The sequence below is a fragment of the Equus asinus genome, chromosome 20, assembly GCF_041296235.1.
Source record: "Equus asinus isolate D_3611 breed Donkey chromosome 20, EquAss-T2T_v2, whole genome shotgun sequence".
NCBI classification, from domain to species: domain Eukaryota; kingdom Metazoa; phylum Chordata; class Mammalia; order Perissodactyla; family Equidae; genus Equus; species Equus asinus.
This window is the reverse complement of record NC_091809.1, coordinates 82,554,239-82,569,169: the sequence shown is the minus strand read 5'-3', so window position 1 is coordinate 82,569,169 and position 14,931 is coordinate 82,554,239. Positions and strand designations below refer to the sequence as shown.

The 14,931-nt window shown below is 47.2% G+C and overlaps 1 protein-coding gene and 2 non-coding genes across 3 annotated transcripts; all 3 read left to right on the top strand.

Moving 5' to 3' along the window:
* Window positions 1-255: 255 nt before the first annotated feature.
* Window positions 256-14,019, top strand: RPS3 (ribosomal protein S3). The gene is made up of 9 exons (XM_014855860.3): window positions 256-374; window positions 5,947-6,166; window positions 8,395-8,601; window positions 9,795-9,925; window positions 10,183-10,276; window positions 10,718-10,812; window positions 12,595-12,782; window positions 13,227-13,423; window positions 13,945-14,019. Exons 3-8 carry the CDS (start codon window positions 8,458-8,460, stop codon window positions 13,418-13,420), a joined length of 846 nt encoding a protein of 281 aa, XP_014711346.2. The 5' UTR covers window positions 256-374; window positions 5,947-6,166; window positions 8,395-8,457; the 3' UTR covers window positions 13,421-13,423; window positions 13,945-14,019.
* Window positions 9,485-9,634, top strand: LOC123279199 (small nucleolar RNA SNORD15). The gene has a single exon (XR_006517116.1). It is a non-coding gene; the product is annotated as a small nucleolar RNA SNORD15 (small nucleolar RNA).
* LOC123279198 (small nucleolar RNA SNORD15) lies at window positions 12,969-13,113 on the top strand. The gene has a single exon (XR_006517115.1). It is a non-coding gene; the product is annotated as a small nucleolar RNA SNORD15 (small nucleolar RNA).
* Window positions 14,020-14,931: the final 912 nt, after the last annotated feature.

Genomic DNA, 14,931 nt, shown 5'->3' with positions numbered 1-14,931 from the left:
GCTCGCTGCTGGCCGTCATCCCCCCTGGCCTGGCTTCTGTCCCTGGGCAGCACTGGCTGCATGCCAGCCCTTGGCTCTTGCCCTCTCCCTTTGTCTCTGAGCTAACCAGCTGCCTGTTCACACGGCCTTACTCTGGGGAGGAAGCTGGGCTATTGGCAGCACTGGCTTGTGACCATCTTGTTCCTGTCCTCAGGTGATCTCAGTGGCGTCACAGTGAACTCAGTCCCCTCACTAGTCAAATCCTGGGAAGCCAGCCTCCTGCCTCTTGTTTCTGCGAAGCACACTCACCAATGTAACCCTGTACCGTCCCACATTCTCACCCTCTTGAAAGGAATTCCCAAGGAGCCCGCTTGGCTGGCTGACCAGTGGAAGGGGTAAGGAGCTTGGGGTAGAACAGCAACTCACCAGCCCTGGGCGCGTGACCAAGGTTCTGTAGTTGCCGGTTGTGGCCACCAGAGGGCGAAGTATATAGAGCATTGGGAGAGCCAGTTTAGGAAAGACGGAATCTCCGCGTTCTAAAACTAGACTGGACAAACAAACTGTGTCTGGGTACTCCAGCTGCGTTACCCTCCTCCATCTGGGTCGGGAACACCCCCTCAGGAAGGCTCCAGCTAGTCTTTCTTACCTTCCTGCCCCCACACCCCTGCCCTCCCACTCCTAGCCCTCACTGGCCCTGGACACGCCCCTGTTACAGCCGTCTCACCTCTCCAGACCAGATGCTGATCCCAAACCCTTGGGAGAAGCCTGATGGTTGGGACCTCCCTGGCCTTTTTCTCTCCCTTGACCATGTCTTTCTGCTTCAGTGATCTGATCTCTGGCCCAATTTTTCCCATATCTTTCCCTTAAGGAGATTTCTCTGCCCTATATATTATAGTGGTATGACCCTTCACCTGTAGTCTAATAGTGCCTGGTGTTGGGGGGAATGAAAGTACTGGTGTGTCATGGCCATCTGCAACGAGCAGACATGTGAGCCCGTGTTAGTGTTGGGTGGTACCTGGCAAAGTGACTTGCTCTAACCAAAAACATTGACGACTAACCTAAATGACCAGTTGTTTATTTTCACTAAAAGCAATGATAATTTGTCCCATTTAATGAACACTTTCCACGTGCTGGGCACTATACCAAGTGCTTTAAAGATACCGTTTAATTCAACCATAGAAATCCTATGAGGTTGATGATCATTTCTCCACTTTCCAGAGGATGTAATTGGAGACTCAGAAAGGTTAAGTGACTTGCCTGAGATCACAGAGCTTCTAAGTGGCAGCACTGGGATATGAAACAGATGAAACATTATTCCCCCACTTCCCTGCCTCTGCCAAGCTGTCCCCTCCCTCAGGTCCCTCCTGGCATGGCACCAGCATCCTTCATGGCACCTGTGATGGTGGTGACCCCATTTATATATCTATTTGTTGCTGTGTATCTTGCAGCCTAGAGAGAGATCTGGAAATGTGTCCCAAAATGTTTACACTGCTTAACCAGAACAGTGTCGTTTTTATTTATTTATTTATCTTTTTCAATATTTTTTTATGAATGTGATCGAATCTCTTAATCTCAAGTTTGTGTACTGAGGAGCAGGAAGCCAATCCCTAAGACATTGGTCCTTGGAGATGGAGAAAGGTTTATTTGAATTGGCCAAAATGAGGAGGCGGGAGGATAGGTTCTCTCAAATCCACCTTAACAAGAGAAGAAAGAGAATTTTACAGAGCTAAGGGGCTTGGCAGGAGTTTCAGAGAAACAGAGGGGTGACCTCTGTTTCTTTCACACCTGATAAGCCCCTGGGCAGTCTGGCTTCTGGGTGTCAGTGGCAGCTGGGGGCTGGTTATCTGGTGATCCTTGAAGGCATTCTCATTCTTCTGCAAAACAAGCTCAGAAATCCTCAGGACCCTTGAGTCTCCCCTTAGGTTAAATAAGAAAACAGCAAATTGACAAGATTAACTTTCTTTTCCTCTATGTCTGTGTTGGGAACAAGGTCGAAAGGTAATCTTATTGAATATTTACAGTAACCCTCAGGTACCCAACTTAGAATTTTTTTTTTTTTTTGAGGAAGATCAGCCCTGAGCTAACATCTGCTACCAATCCTTCTCTTTTTGCTGAGGAAGACTGGCCCTGAGCTAACATCCGTGCCCATCTTCCTCTACTTTATATGTGGGACGCCTACCACAGCATGGCGTGCCAAGCAGTGCCATATCTGCACCCGGGATCCGAACTGGCGAACTCCAGGCTGCCAAAGCGGAATGTGCACACTTAACTGCTGCACCACTGGGCCGGCCCCTAGAATGTATTTTTTTTTTTAATCTTTTTCTTAAACATTGGCACCTGATCTAATATCTGTTGCCAAGCTTCCTTTTTTCTTCTTCTTCTTCTTCTTCTTCCCAAAGCCCCCACCCCAGTACATAGTTGTATATTCTAGTTGTAGGTCCTTCTGGTTGCGCTTGTATTTTATTTTGTGAATCAGAAAACTATTTCATAATGGGGGGAAATCCTTCTTTTGCTCCCATTCATTCTGCTTGATGTGCCCATTGGTCTGAAAAATACTTATAATGCTTACCACACTGATTTCTTTATCTGTATCCCCAGTCCCAGCTCTGAGCTGCAGGGCCGGAGCTGAGTCAGATTCATCAGTGTCCCCAGGACCTGGCACAGGCAGTGGATCCAAGCAATAATAACAGATGCTAATTGAGCACTTACTGTGTTCACGTGCTTTACTCTGTGCTAAGCACTTTGCTTATATTAATTCATTTAATCTCACAACCATCCCATGGGGTGGGTTTCTTATCTTCATTCCATTTTACAGATGAGGAAACTTATGCACAGATAACTCAACTGAGATAACGTAGCTAGTAAACAACCAGACCCGGAATGTGAACCCAGGCTGTGTGGCTCAAGTCTGTGACCTTAAACACTATACCACACTGAACAGATGCTTGGCAAAGCTTTGCTGAATGAAAAAAGTGAGAGTTTCCCCAAAGTATCATTCAGTCTGAAAGATGTTGTGGCCGGCCCTACGCAGAGATTTAAATCCACGCCCCAGCCCACTGTGTGCACCCAGCGGCCACACGAGCAGTTTGCTCAGAAAAACCTGAATAAGGTTAAAGGGCTGCTCTCACTGAGTTCACCTCTACTCATTCGTGGACCACTTGGGCCTCAGTTTATAGAGAGAAAGAGCATATTTGTGGAAGAGGGGGCTGTGTGGTCTCACTTTCCTGGCTCCAGGAACAATCCTGAATTCTGCTTGATCAGTCTCCTTCACTGTCTAGAGCTGATCTGGGCCAGGGTGGTGTCCCAGGAACTCAACTGAGCGTGAAATTTAGCTCTGAGTTTCCTAGGGCCCCAGGCAAACAGGGAAACAAGATTGGTGTGTAATACTCCACATGCTTCCTCTTCTTCCTGAAGCCTGTGACATTTACTAGGTGCCCACTCTCTGCCAATCACTGTACCCAACCGCATGGAAACAGAGACATGAGACATCACTGATGTCTGTGGTTGAAAGGGCGACAGCAGCGCTGTCCAACAGAAATATGGGAGCGGCCATATGTAATTCTAAATTTTCTAATAGCCACATGAAAAGAAAAGGCAAAAGAAACAGGCGAAACTATTAATGAGATGTTCTCTTTCTTCCTTCCTTTCTTTCTTTCTTCCTTTCTTTCTTTCGCTGGAAAAGGTTTGCTCTGAGCTAACATCTGTTGCCATTTGTATATTCTAGCCATAAGTCATTCTGGTTCTTCCACGTGAGGCACCACCACAGCATGGCTGCTGACAGACGAGTGGTGTGGGTTGGTGCCTGGGAACTGAACTCAGGCTGCCAAAGTGAAGTGTGCCAAACTTTAACCACCAGGCCGTCAGGGCTGGCCCAGAGATGTTCTTTTTTTATTCTTCAAAATTTGGTGTGTATTTTACACTTATAGCACTTTTCCAGACCAGCCACATTTCAAGTGCCCAATAGCCCCAGGAGGCCAGTGGCCACCATAGGGGAGAGTGTGACTTTACAGCCTGATAAAGAGAATAAACTTTTCTTTACCCTGAGCTTTCAGAAGAAAGGATTACAGGATTTGGTGTTGGGGGCTGGAACATTCACACGCTTCACAAATGGCCACATGATCAGAAATCCATAGAGGATGTGCCCCCTGCATTTTTCTATTTTTGTTTTTAATTTCACAAGTAATATGTGATTGTATTTTTATTATAAGAAAAGTCAAGCAATAAAATAAATTGCCTATTAACCACCCCAGTACTGCTCCATTCCCAGAAGTAAGCTTATCCATCAGCTGAGTCTAGATCCTTCTAGGCATTTATATGCATATATATTTTATTTTGTTGTACATAAATATTATACAGTCCATGTTGTTCTGCAGCTTGGTGTTGTAGCAATATTTCTTGGTGCTCTTTTCATGTGCATACACAGATCCACCTCAGTCTTTTTAATCACTACATCATATTCCCTACTGAGGGCTTTTGGGTTGTTTTTAATTTACTTCTTGCACCCACTTCCATTTATATATGTGTGAGTGTTTTTCTGGAGTAGATAAAAAGGAGTGTATTTTCTGGGCCAAAGGGAATCTACATCTTAAATTATAATAGGTACTGTCCAGTTGCACCCAAAAAGGAAGCCCAGTTCACACCCCACCTACAGTATGAGGATGCTCATTTTCTCACACCCTTCCATGCACTGGATCTTATTTTATTTTTATTTTATTTTTTTGAGGAAGATTAGCCCTGAGTTAACTACTGCCAATCCTCCTCTTTTTGCTGAGGAAGGCTGGCCCTGAGCTAACATTGTGCCCATCTTCCTCTACTTTATATGTGGGACACCTACCACAGCGTGGTGTGCCAAGTGGTACCATGTCCACACCTGGGATCCCAACCGGCAAACCCTGGGCCACCAAAGTGGGATGTGCACACTTAACCACTGTGCCACCAGGCCGGCCCCTGGATCTTATTTTTATTGTAAGTAGTGGTATCAGAAGCATGAGTCTCTTAGCAATGATACAAAAGCAATAAAAAAAATTATTTTGAAATTTATTCTATGGTATTCTTCTATTCATATCCAGAGACTCAATTCCAGGCCCAGAGTGAGTCATTAATCAATTTTAATCAAATCAATGAGACTATGATGACATCATCATGTCTCACTGGAGATGTCATTATCTAAAGTAAGTAACAACCAAATATCGTGGATATTATCCCTTAAGAGGCACCCTGGTGGAGAGGGATGGACTCTCTCTCTCTGTGAACCCAGTTTCCCTCTGGACTGGCACAGCCCCCCGGTTCTTTGGTTGGACAGTAGATAAGTTGTTAGCTTATATGGGGGGTCTTGTAAGAAAGAACATAAATCTTTGAACACTCAGCCCAGCCAGATGCTTGGAGAAGGTCCTCAGGGAAGGGAGACCCAGCCTGCCTGGGAGAGCAGAGGGCCCCTCCATCTTCCCCGCTCACTCTGAGCCGTGCGCTCCTAGAGCGGGAGGCAGGCGCAGCCACCCTCACTCACACTGTTTAAATTCTGTCTTCTTTTTGTCTGAGCTCCTCTAGTTGCATCCAGGCAAGTTAGATGCTTTCTATGAGATTCCACTGCACTAATCTCAAAGTGACTAAGCTATTCTCCAAAACTGTGGTCTATATTCTTTCAACCAGGGCAAGTCACACCTTCAATTTTTAGGAATTCTAGGACAGGACCTGTGTGATACTCATAGGGCCCAGGCATGGCCCGGGGGCAGGGGGAGCCACAAGGCCATACATGTTCTCAGAGACTTGACCATCTCTTCAGAGTTCCAGGGACACTTCGGTGGCAGGTGGGCTAAACAGATTAGACCTTGTTTACATTTTGGATCCCCAGGCAGAGGGTAAGGCTCTCACAGTCCCCGCTCTTAATTAGAATTCAGTGTATTGCAACCACGCTTTTTACAGCATTATTTTGAGCAATATAATGTCTTCTTCTTATAATGGTCTTAGATAAAATGAAAGGCATTATGATAAAGACAAAGGCTTCCTTCGTGGGCTTCCTCCTGCGACCAGAGGACAATATCCAGGCAGGCGGCCTCCCGGGGTCCCTGGAGAGGGACAGCAGATGAGCTGCCACGGAGCCTCCAGGGGTGGGGTTGCCTCAGAGAACCTGCCATCATCTGATCCTCAGCTTTGAGTTTCCTCAGCTTTGGTTTCGTGAGCATCCCAGGTAAGCTATGGCCTTTGCAAGCAAATTGTATGAACCATGCTACCAAGAACTGATCTAAAACCAGAATCCATGCAGCCATTTGTTTATCAAACTTGTATTGACACAGAGCCTGAGCCAGATCATATCTTTGGCTCAGGATCTAATGAACAAAACCGGCTTGGTCTTGGCTCTCACGGAGCTTATGGTCCTCCAGTGGGAGAAATGCATAAACAAGCTGTTTCAACCCAATGAAATGAGTGTTATGGGGGAGCAACTAAGAGAGGCTCAACCCTGGAGAAAGTCACATATTTAACATGAGGGTGGGGAAGGAAAGAGCCAGTGAGGAAGAATATCACAGGAAAGGGAGGGCACGATTGCTGGAGCAAGTCTCAAAGGAGCAGAACTAAAGTTGAACCTGAACACCCAGGAGAGGTTGACTATGGGCAAGAAGAGGGTCTCCCTGCTGAGCAGGGAGGGAGAAGGGAAGGATGATCAAGGATACATACAATTAGAGGCTAAATGAGAGGCAGTTCTTGCCTGTACAATCTACTTGGGGGGCAAGAGGTTAGGAGGGAGGTTGACTACTGAGAGTGAGGGGGAGGCTCTGATTTGACAAAGATTATAACAAGCACTGTGGGAGAATGAAGGGCATCTCTGAATGAGGAAGTATTCTGGCCCCAGCATGTATCCTGGATGCCCTCTCACAGCACCTGCCTCCAGAGTGAGGGCATAGAGAGGTCAGGCAGGCAGATACATCAGGGGTAAGATTTTAGCAGCCTGGCACCACTGAATTAACAAACCGTAGATCTCGATGAGGAGGGGAGTGAAGAGCAGAAGGAGAAGACACAGGGAGAAAAAGTCTGTTCATGGGTTCCTCATCGCAGTGAGAACTGTCACCAAGCCTCTACCACAGGAGTCAGAAACTGGAACATCCCTCCCAAGTTCCCCCTCAACCTCAATCCATCATCGGGATACATCGGGTCCACAGCTTATCCATCTCTTTGGTTCATCCACTTCTTCCCTGGTCCCTCTGCTCAGCTCCCGCCAGAACTCTGTCCGTGATTATAGGACAGATCTTTGCATCAGAGTTATTTTATTGCTGGGGAAAAGCTCAAATGGCTTCTAGGACCAGACAACAAATGGGTGAAGCTGCCAGAGACCGTGGCACATTGAAAAGGCCTTTTCCATTTACCAGGGAAGGAGAGCAGTGTCATGAGGAAATGTGGGGCTGATGTTTTACTAGAGATTTCTATATTTTAAGAATAATCTAGGGGGCCGGCTCCGTGGCGGAGTGGTTAAGTTCGTGCACTCCGCTGCCGCAGCTCAGGGTTCGGATCCTGGGCGCGGACATGGCATCCGCTCGTCAGGCCATGTTGAGGCGGCATCCCACGTCCGACAACTAGAAGGACCTGCAACTAAGATATACAACTGGGGGGGGGGGGGGGGGTGTTGGGGAGATAAAGCAGAAAGAAAAAAAAAAGATTGGCCAGAGTTGTTAGCCCAGTTGCCAATCTTTAAAAAAAAAAAAAAAAAACCTAAAATAGCTTTATAGAGAAATTTCCTTATTTTTAAATGCAAGCAAACTATTCAAAGTAAAATTGTTGAAGTGTTTAGTGCAGTGTTCTGACGACTTTGAAATGCATCAAAAGATGCACTGGTGGTTGGGTGGAGGGATGCATAGGCATGTAACAAAGCAAATAGCAGAAATGTTCATTGTAGCAACTCGGTGATGTGCAAGATGGCTGTGCACTGCACAGTTCTTTCAACTTTTCTGTACGCTTGACAAGCTTCATAATAAAAAGTGGGGAAAAATTTTTTTAATTGAAAAAGAATTGTGAGCCCATGAGCCACTACTTTGTGACTTCTTTACAAGTTGTAACGGACTTCATGAAAGTGGGGTGGGGTAAACGAGTTAATAATATAAAGGGCGTGGAACAGTCCCTAGAATATTAATAAATATTGGATACTATCATTTGGAACGAAGGAAATGGACACAGATTGGAAGAGCTGTGCGTCTCAATGAATTTCATCAAGGGCTTTCGCTGAATTTTCATTACAGTGTACAGTGTAGGGACCAGGGTTCCACGGTTGATAAACTGTTGCTCTGTGAGCTTATGCCTGTAAATGCCTGTAATTTCCATCTCTGCGCCTCACGTTGCTCATTTTTACACTAATTAGTTTTGGATTCTAAGCTCCCTGGCTGTTCCAAAGTTCTCATTGATCTGCTCCCTTTCCTGTTTCCGCTATAGGTGTCTCCATTACCTTTCTTCTCTTTCCTTTAACGCCTTCCTAATGTAAAAACTACATTTCCCATGAGCGCCCACAGGAGTCGACGTCGCGCAGTTCTTTGTCGTCGCTCAGCGTCCTTTATACCTACTTCCGCCCCCGAGCTACTTCCTTTTCTTTCGGCGGCGCGCGGCGGCAAGATGGCGGTGCAAATTTCCAAGAAGAGGAAGGTGAGCTGCTGGGGTCCAGGTCCATGGGATTGCAGCCCTGTGCGCTTTATGGGGTTTTCGAGGTGCCGCCGCAAGATTCGCAGCTCCGTGCCCTGCCCTGGCAAGCGGCTTCGCCCGCGTGGGGTTCCCGGGGGCCGCGGATGGTGGTGGATTGAGCGCAGGGCCTGAGCCGGGCGAGCACAGTGTGGCGGGGGAAGGGGAGAGAGATTTCTGCCGGTTCCGGGCGGAGAGCAGGGATGTGTACCCGGCGCCCCCGCTGCCCCGGAGAAGGCGTTTGTGAGCATTTACTGGTCAACAAGTAAAATTAGTAAAGGTGTCGTATTTCGAGGGCGCCGTGGCTTTGGGAAGGCCGGTAGCAGTGACCCCATTCCTGCCTTCTTACTAGTCGTGTCTGGGTGCGGCCTTCTGACCCCAAAGACCGCGATTGCAAGGCTGCTGACAATTTCTCCCTCCATCTGGGACCCGAGGAAAAGGCGTGGGCGAACTGAGGGAGGGGACCTGGGGAGGACACTTTCTCAAGTGTAACTTTGCGCCTTCGCGTGGGGAAGAAATGTGCAGAGTCCATTTGCTTTAGAAACGCGCGATTTGCCATTTGGGGTGTACGCATATGGGTGTTGAGATTAAATCCACAAGCTTTTGTGAGTTAGGGTTTGCTAGCTCAGACACGGGTACGTGAAGTGAGGCGGGGTAACATGGCTGCGGTTCTTCGGGTGGTCCAGGTTGCGTCTACAAGGGAGACTGCTTGCCTTCAGTTACCGTCTGTCCTTTTCTCTAGTCTCAAGCGTAGTATCCCTGCGGTGCCGAAGGAATCAGTTGTAAATGTACCATTTTAGAGCAGCTTTTTGTTTAACCTGTGTACATCTAAGTGCCAGTCTTAAAAACCCTTCAGTGAAGAGATGATGACGAGTCTGACTGGAGGTGTCATCTTTGTCCAGGAGGCCCCTGCTCTGTGCTGCGTTCTGTGGCGCAGGTGTAAGGGTCCTGGGTCAAAGTAACTTCCAAAAGATGACCTAGAGGCATTTGTCTGAGAAGGGTTGCTACCTTGCTGTTGGAACGAGGGTAATAGGATGGATGGTGATGGATCGTTTGTTGGAAGTGTTGCATTTTGATGAGGGTTGCGGTGGCTGAAAGACGAGGCAGGAGAAAGTGAGCCTGCACCCCTGTCCTAATTTTGGATTTTCCTTTTTCCTTAGTTTGTCGCTGATGGCATCTTCAAAGCTGAACTGAATGAGTTCCTCACTCGGGAGCTGGCTGAAGATGGCTACTCTGGAGTTGAGGTCCGGGTTACACCCACCAGGACGGAAATCATCATCTTGGCCACCAGGTAGACGCTCATTTTCCTGGCTGGGTGTTGTCTATATTAAGATAGTTTATTCTGTAAACTTAAGGGGACAGCTAGGGAATTTGGCCTTAGCGAATGTGGGTTTTTTAAAACTGCATTTTTTATCTCACTCCAGTTCTGGTCATCCAAAGTTTATACTTGTCAGATGAATGTGAGTTTACTACCAAATATATGCAAGATTTAAAGGGACGTCTGGAATTTTGTGAGAGCTGTGAGTTGTCACTGTTTATTTTCTCCAGGACGCAGAATGTTCTTGGTGAGAAGGGCCGGCGGATCCGGGAGTTGACCGCTGTGGTTCAGAAGAGATTTGGCTTCCCTGAGGGCAGTGTAGAGGTGAGTGGTCCTGGCTTATGTCAGAGATAACTGTGAACCTGGAAATGGTTCTTTAGGGTGGTACTTCTAGAAACCCTTACTCTGAAGGCCTTGTTTATTCATGATTAATGAGTGTCGTGAATGGGTTGGTATCTTGTTGAAGTTCTCTTGATAAGCAGTGGGCGTAATGTTACAGGACTGTTCTGCTCACTTCTTGGTTCAGGGATTGTGCATTCAACTTGGGTATAGTAATGAGACACATAAAGGTTTGGCCACCCCCTCGGTGTCTGGTGTGGCTGTAGGAAGAGGTAGGCATGGAGGGCAGTGAGGAATGGTGCAGCCTCAGTCACTGGGGGTGTGCTAGGTGTGGCTGGTAGAGGCGCTTTAGTCCTTGAGATGTGAGTGATGCGTACAGTGGTGATGGTAACAGGTTTCAGGATGTGCCTTGTTTCCTTCTGAAAGCTGTATGCTGAAAAGGTGGCCACGAGGGGTCTGTGTGCCATTGCCCAGGCAGAGTCTCTGCGCTACAAACTCCTGGGAGGCCTTGCTGTGCGGAGGTAAGTGTCCTGAGACTTAATGGTCGTGCCCTTTTCATGGATCCGAATGCGGTGTGTCTGACATTTTGTTAATTCAGCAAATGAACCGTTTCTACATGGCAGGTTCTGCTAGTCTCTGAGGTTTTTAACAGTAAGATTTTGCCAGTCCGTGTTCTTGCTGAACTGACAGTCCAGCAAGGAAGACTAGTAAAAAAGCAAGTTTTTAAAGAGTGGTCTGTGCTATAATAAAGAAGTTTTGGGTGCTTTGGGAGCAGAACAGAAATAGAGCTCTCTAGGTAGGGTAGGTTAGGCCCCCCGTTGGAGTCATTCAGATCCATTATGTTAACTCCTCTGGGGACTAAAAAGAGATAAGACGTAGTCCTGATGGGAGAGAGCTTAAAATCAGTCACTTATTTCTGTAGGCTGTGTGTGGGGAGGAGCCATGGACTATAAAGGATGTGAGGTGGTTAGATTGGCCCTGGAGCTGGGCCTGCTGGAAAAGGGTTCAGCAGGCAGTTCTTGGTGCAGCTTGACTATTCGAAGTAATTGGAATGCCTTGCCGGGCCTGTGGAATTTAGTCAGTGCTTCATGCAGAGCCCTGGGAGCGTTTTCAGCAGAGGAAGGAAATGACAGCTGTGCTGTGGGCAAGGCCGTGTGGGAAAGACTGCTCACCTGGTTTAAATGGCATCAATACCACTTTGAACAGTGATTCTCGAAAGGTTGGGCCCTGGGCCAGTGTGACTGCCATCATCTGAGGACTTGTGAGAAATAGAAATTCTCAGTCTCCGCCCCGGACCCACTGAAACAGTCAGGGTGTAGCCAGCCGTCTGTCTTAACGAGTCCTCCAGGTGGCTTTTGCACACACTGAAGTTTGACTCTGAAGTTCTGAGACCTGAGCAAGTTACTGCACTTCTCTGACCCTTGGATCTCCTCTCTAAATGGGGATCAGCATACCACCTCCTTGTGGGGGTTAAATGAGGAGCTAGGAAAGGGCCTGGGGCATGGTGGTGGGATTTAGTCCTTCCTTTCCCTGTTGAAAGTGCGGCTAGCTCTCCAGTTAGTAGCTCCCAGGGTGTGAACTGATGAATGAGTTGGGGAGCATGGTATTTTAAGGTTTGGCCGTTTTATAGACCTAGTAGTGTTTTCGCCCAGCACTCTAGTCAAGGAGCCTAAGTTAGTAGTTAGGGTTCCTTAATGAACATGAGTTTGGAGGGTGAAGAATGGTTCGGTAATCCATAAAGGGGCCACTCAGTGTCGGGGATACTTCTGGGCTCCTACTGATAACTTGCCTTGTTCAGAAATACTGAGTTTGCAAAGATGGACTAGACTGGAACGGCCTGCTCCAGAATGGAGCCAGGGCGGAGGGGGGCGGGTCCCCTTGATGATTGTGAGTTTAAGAGTGCAGTGGTCAGCCTTGGTTGCACATTAGAATCTCCTGGGTAGTATTTTCTAAATACGTATGCCTAACCTTTACCACCCCCACCATTTCCTTGCTAACTTAATTGGCTTGGCCTAGGTTTCTGGAGTTTTTTGTTTTGTGTTTTTTAATTTTAACTTTCTTGAGTTGACTCTAATGAGCAGCCTAGGTTGGAAAGCACTTGGTTAGAAAGAACTTGGCGTGCATTCCCCAGGAATTAGCCTAAAGTTAGGTGTGATGGGAGTGGAAGAGAAAGGAACGTTGAAGACAGTGCAGATTAATAAGGCTTACTGTTTTGTTTTATGACATCGTGGGGCTGGGTAGGGTTGAGCAGTCCTGTCTTTGGTGATAACATGACGGCCTATCTGTCTCTTACTCTCCCAAAGGGCCTGCTATGGTGTGCTGCGGTTCATCATGGAGAGTGGGGCCAAAGGCTGCGAGGTCGTGGTATCTGGGAAACTCCGAGGACAGAGGGCTAAATCCATGAAGTTTGTGGACGGCCTGATGATCCACAGTGGGGACCCTGTCAACTACTATGTGGACACTGCTGTGCGCCATGTGCTGCTCAGACAGGGTAAGCACCTGGGAGTGCTTGCGGGCAAAGGTCCTTAGCGGATGGATGTGGTCTTCCACGCACATCTCAGCGTTTGGGGAATTCACCCTGGGAGTAGTGGAGCGTGTTTATACTCCCTGGGTTTGTTGATCAGCTGCGGTGAATTGCTGAGAGTTGGTTTCTCCTTATCTCAGCCACCTGTGTACCCTTCAGTGATGACACGATGACGAGTCAGAAAGGTCACATCCTGCTCTTGGTCCTTGTCAGTGCCACGTTCTGTGGTGCTGTGCATGGGTTCCTTTGGCAAAAGTGTCCTGTTCATTGATTGATTAGAGGCATTTGTCTGAGAAGGGACCAGACCCAAGGGTGCTTGAGTAACTTACTCTTCTCTTTCCTCTGCCCTATTCTGTTGTGTAGTGGGAACTGGTCAAACCACAGTTAGGTCCTAACTATGGTGTCCTCTAGGTGTGCTGGGCATCAAAGTGAAGATCATGCTGCCTTGGGACCCAAGTGGTAAGATTGGCCCTAAGAAGCCGCTGCCTGACCACGTGAGCATTGTGGAACCCAAAGATGAGATACTGCCCACCACCCCCATCTCAGAACAGAAGGGTGGGAAGCCAGAGCCGCCTGCCATGCCCCAGCCAGTACCCACGGCATAACAGGTATGTCTGTAGGGGCCCCTTGGGGTGGGATAGAACCCTATTCATTTGTCTCCCTGTTAATACTTGGATCCTACACTGTGGTAAGCACTTGGTGTATAAAAATTGGATTATGCTTGTGCCCTACATGGGAGAACACAGGTTGGAGCTGGGCCCATTTAACCTGGGATTCTCTTGGGAGGGATGTTTGCCTTTGGTCTCCTTATTTAAGAAGTTCCTGCATGTACCACTGTTTGAAATAAGAGTTTCCCTTTATCGTCCACCGTTGCTCAAAAATTTTAAGGCCCTCTTGCTATTCGTTAGCTGTCTGTTTCAGAACCTCCCCCCGCCTCCCCCCCGGAGAACAGTAACATCAGGCCTCTCCTAGGCCAGGCAGCTCTGCTTTTCTGTTTCTGGGTCTTTTCTGTGTGTTTATTAATCTTCATGCAAACCGTAAGTGGGAATGTATCCCCATTCGGTAATTGAAAGAACCTGATACTCAGATGGAGTTTCTCTTCTTACTGTTGTGCTTTATTTGGTTTCAGGGTCTCCTTGGCAGCTGGATCTGGAGTCTGGATGTTGCTCTATAAAGACCTTTAATAAAATGTTTTTAAAAGATACATGGCCTGACCAGACTGTACGTCCGGTGTTCAGACTGAGGGTCTTGTCGCCACATGGGAGCGTTACTTCATTGATTCTTAGGGCTGCCTGGCTCACGATGTCTGTGCTTTCCCAGAAACCCTCCGTTTCAGCTGAACTTGTGAGGCAAGGGCAAAGACAGGAGGACCCAAGCAGAGTTAACCAGGGAAGTATCCTGTTGGGGGGAGTAAATCTGGTGATGGAGAAGGCGGATTGCTAACAGAAGGCACCTTGATTAGCTCACCTGTGCTTCAGGGTTACAGGTGTGGAAAAGGTATTATATACTTAAAATGATTTTCTGTATTGCACATAGAAAATAAATACAATAGCTGTTACATTTTGGGTCATACTGTGCTCTAGGTGGTGTGCTTTAAATACTTTCTCATTTAACCCTCAGTGTCTCTAAAGCATAAAGCGAATTTGTGCCATTGGTGAAGAACCTGAAGCTCAGAAGTCAATTTCCCTAAGCAGTGTAGAGCTGTGGTTAGAATTCACATTTCCATGTCCTGTTCTCTTAGTCATTATACTCTAGAAAAGTATAAAGAATGTTTAATTGTCTACAGTTTAATCTGTCAATTTGAAGTGTTTTCTACTGATGTCTTTTAAGAGATTGGGTGCTCTTAGTTTATTCAGGTGAAACTAGTGAGGGGCAGGCTACAAAATCCTACAAGACTAATTAGAGTGAATTAATGAATTATGTTGGGAGCACACTGACAAATGTATCTCTGTGTGTGTGCCTCTTTTTAATAGAAACTTTGATGTCTGTAGTCATGCATCACAATGTTTCAGTTAACGCTGTATGCGTATACCGTAGTGGTCCCATAAGATAAGTATTCGTATAGTCTGGGTGTGTGGTAGGCTGTACCATCTAGGTTTGTGTGAGTACACTGATG

Bases quoted from the DNA above. Each gene is read 5' to 3' on its own strand.
- RPS3 (XM_014855860.3), top strand. From the start codon at position 8,458: ATGAGCGCCCACAGGAGTCGACGTCGCGCAGTTCTTTGTCGTCGCTCA. The intron at 8,602-9,794 runs GTGAGCTGCTGG...CTTTTTCCTTAG, and splicing joins AAATTTCCAAGAAGAGGAAG to TTTGTCGCTGATGGCATCTT. The intron at 10,277-10,717 runs GTGAGTGGTCCT...TCCTTCTGAAAG, and splicing joins TCCCTGAGGGCAGTGTAGAG to CTGTATGCTGAAAAGGTGGC.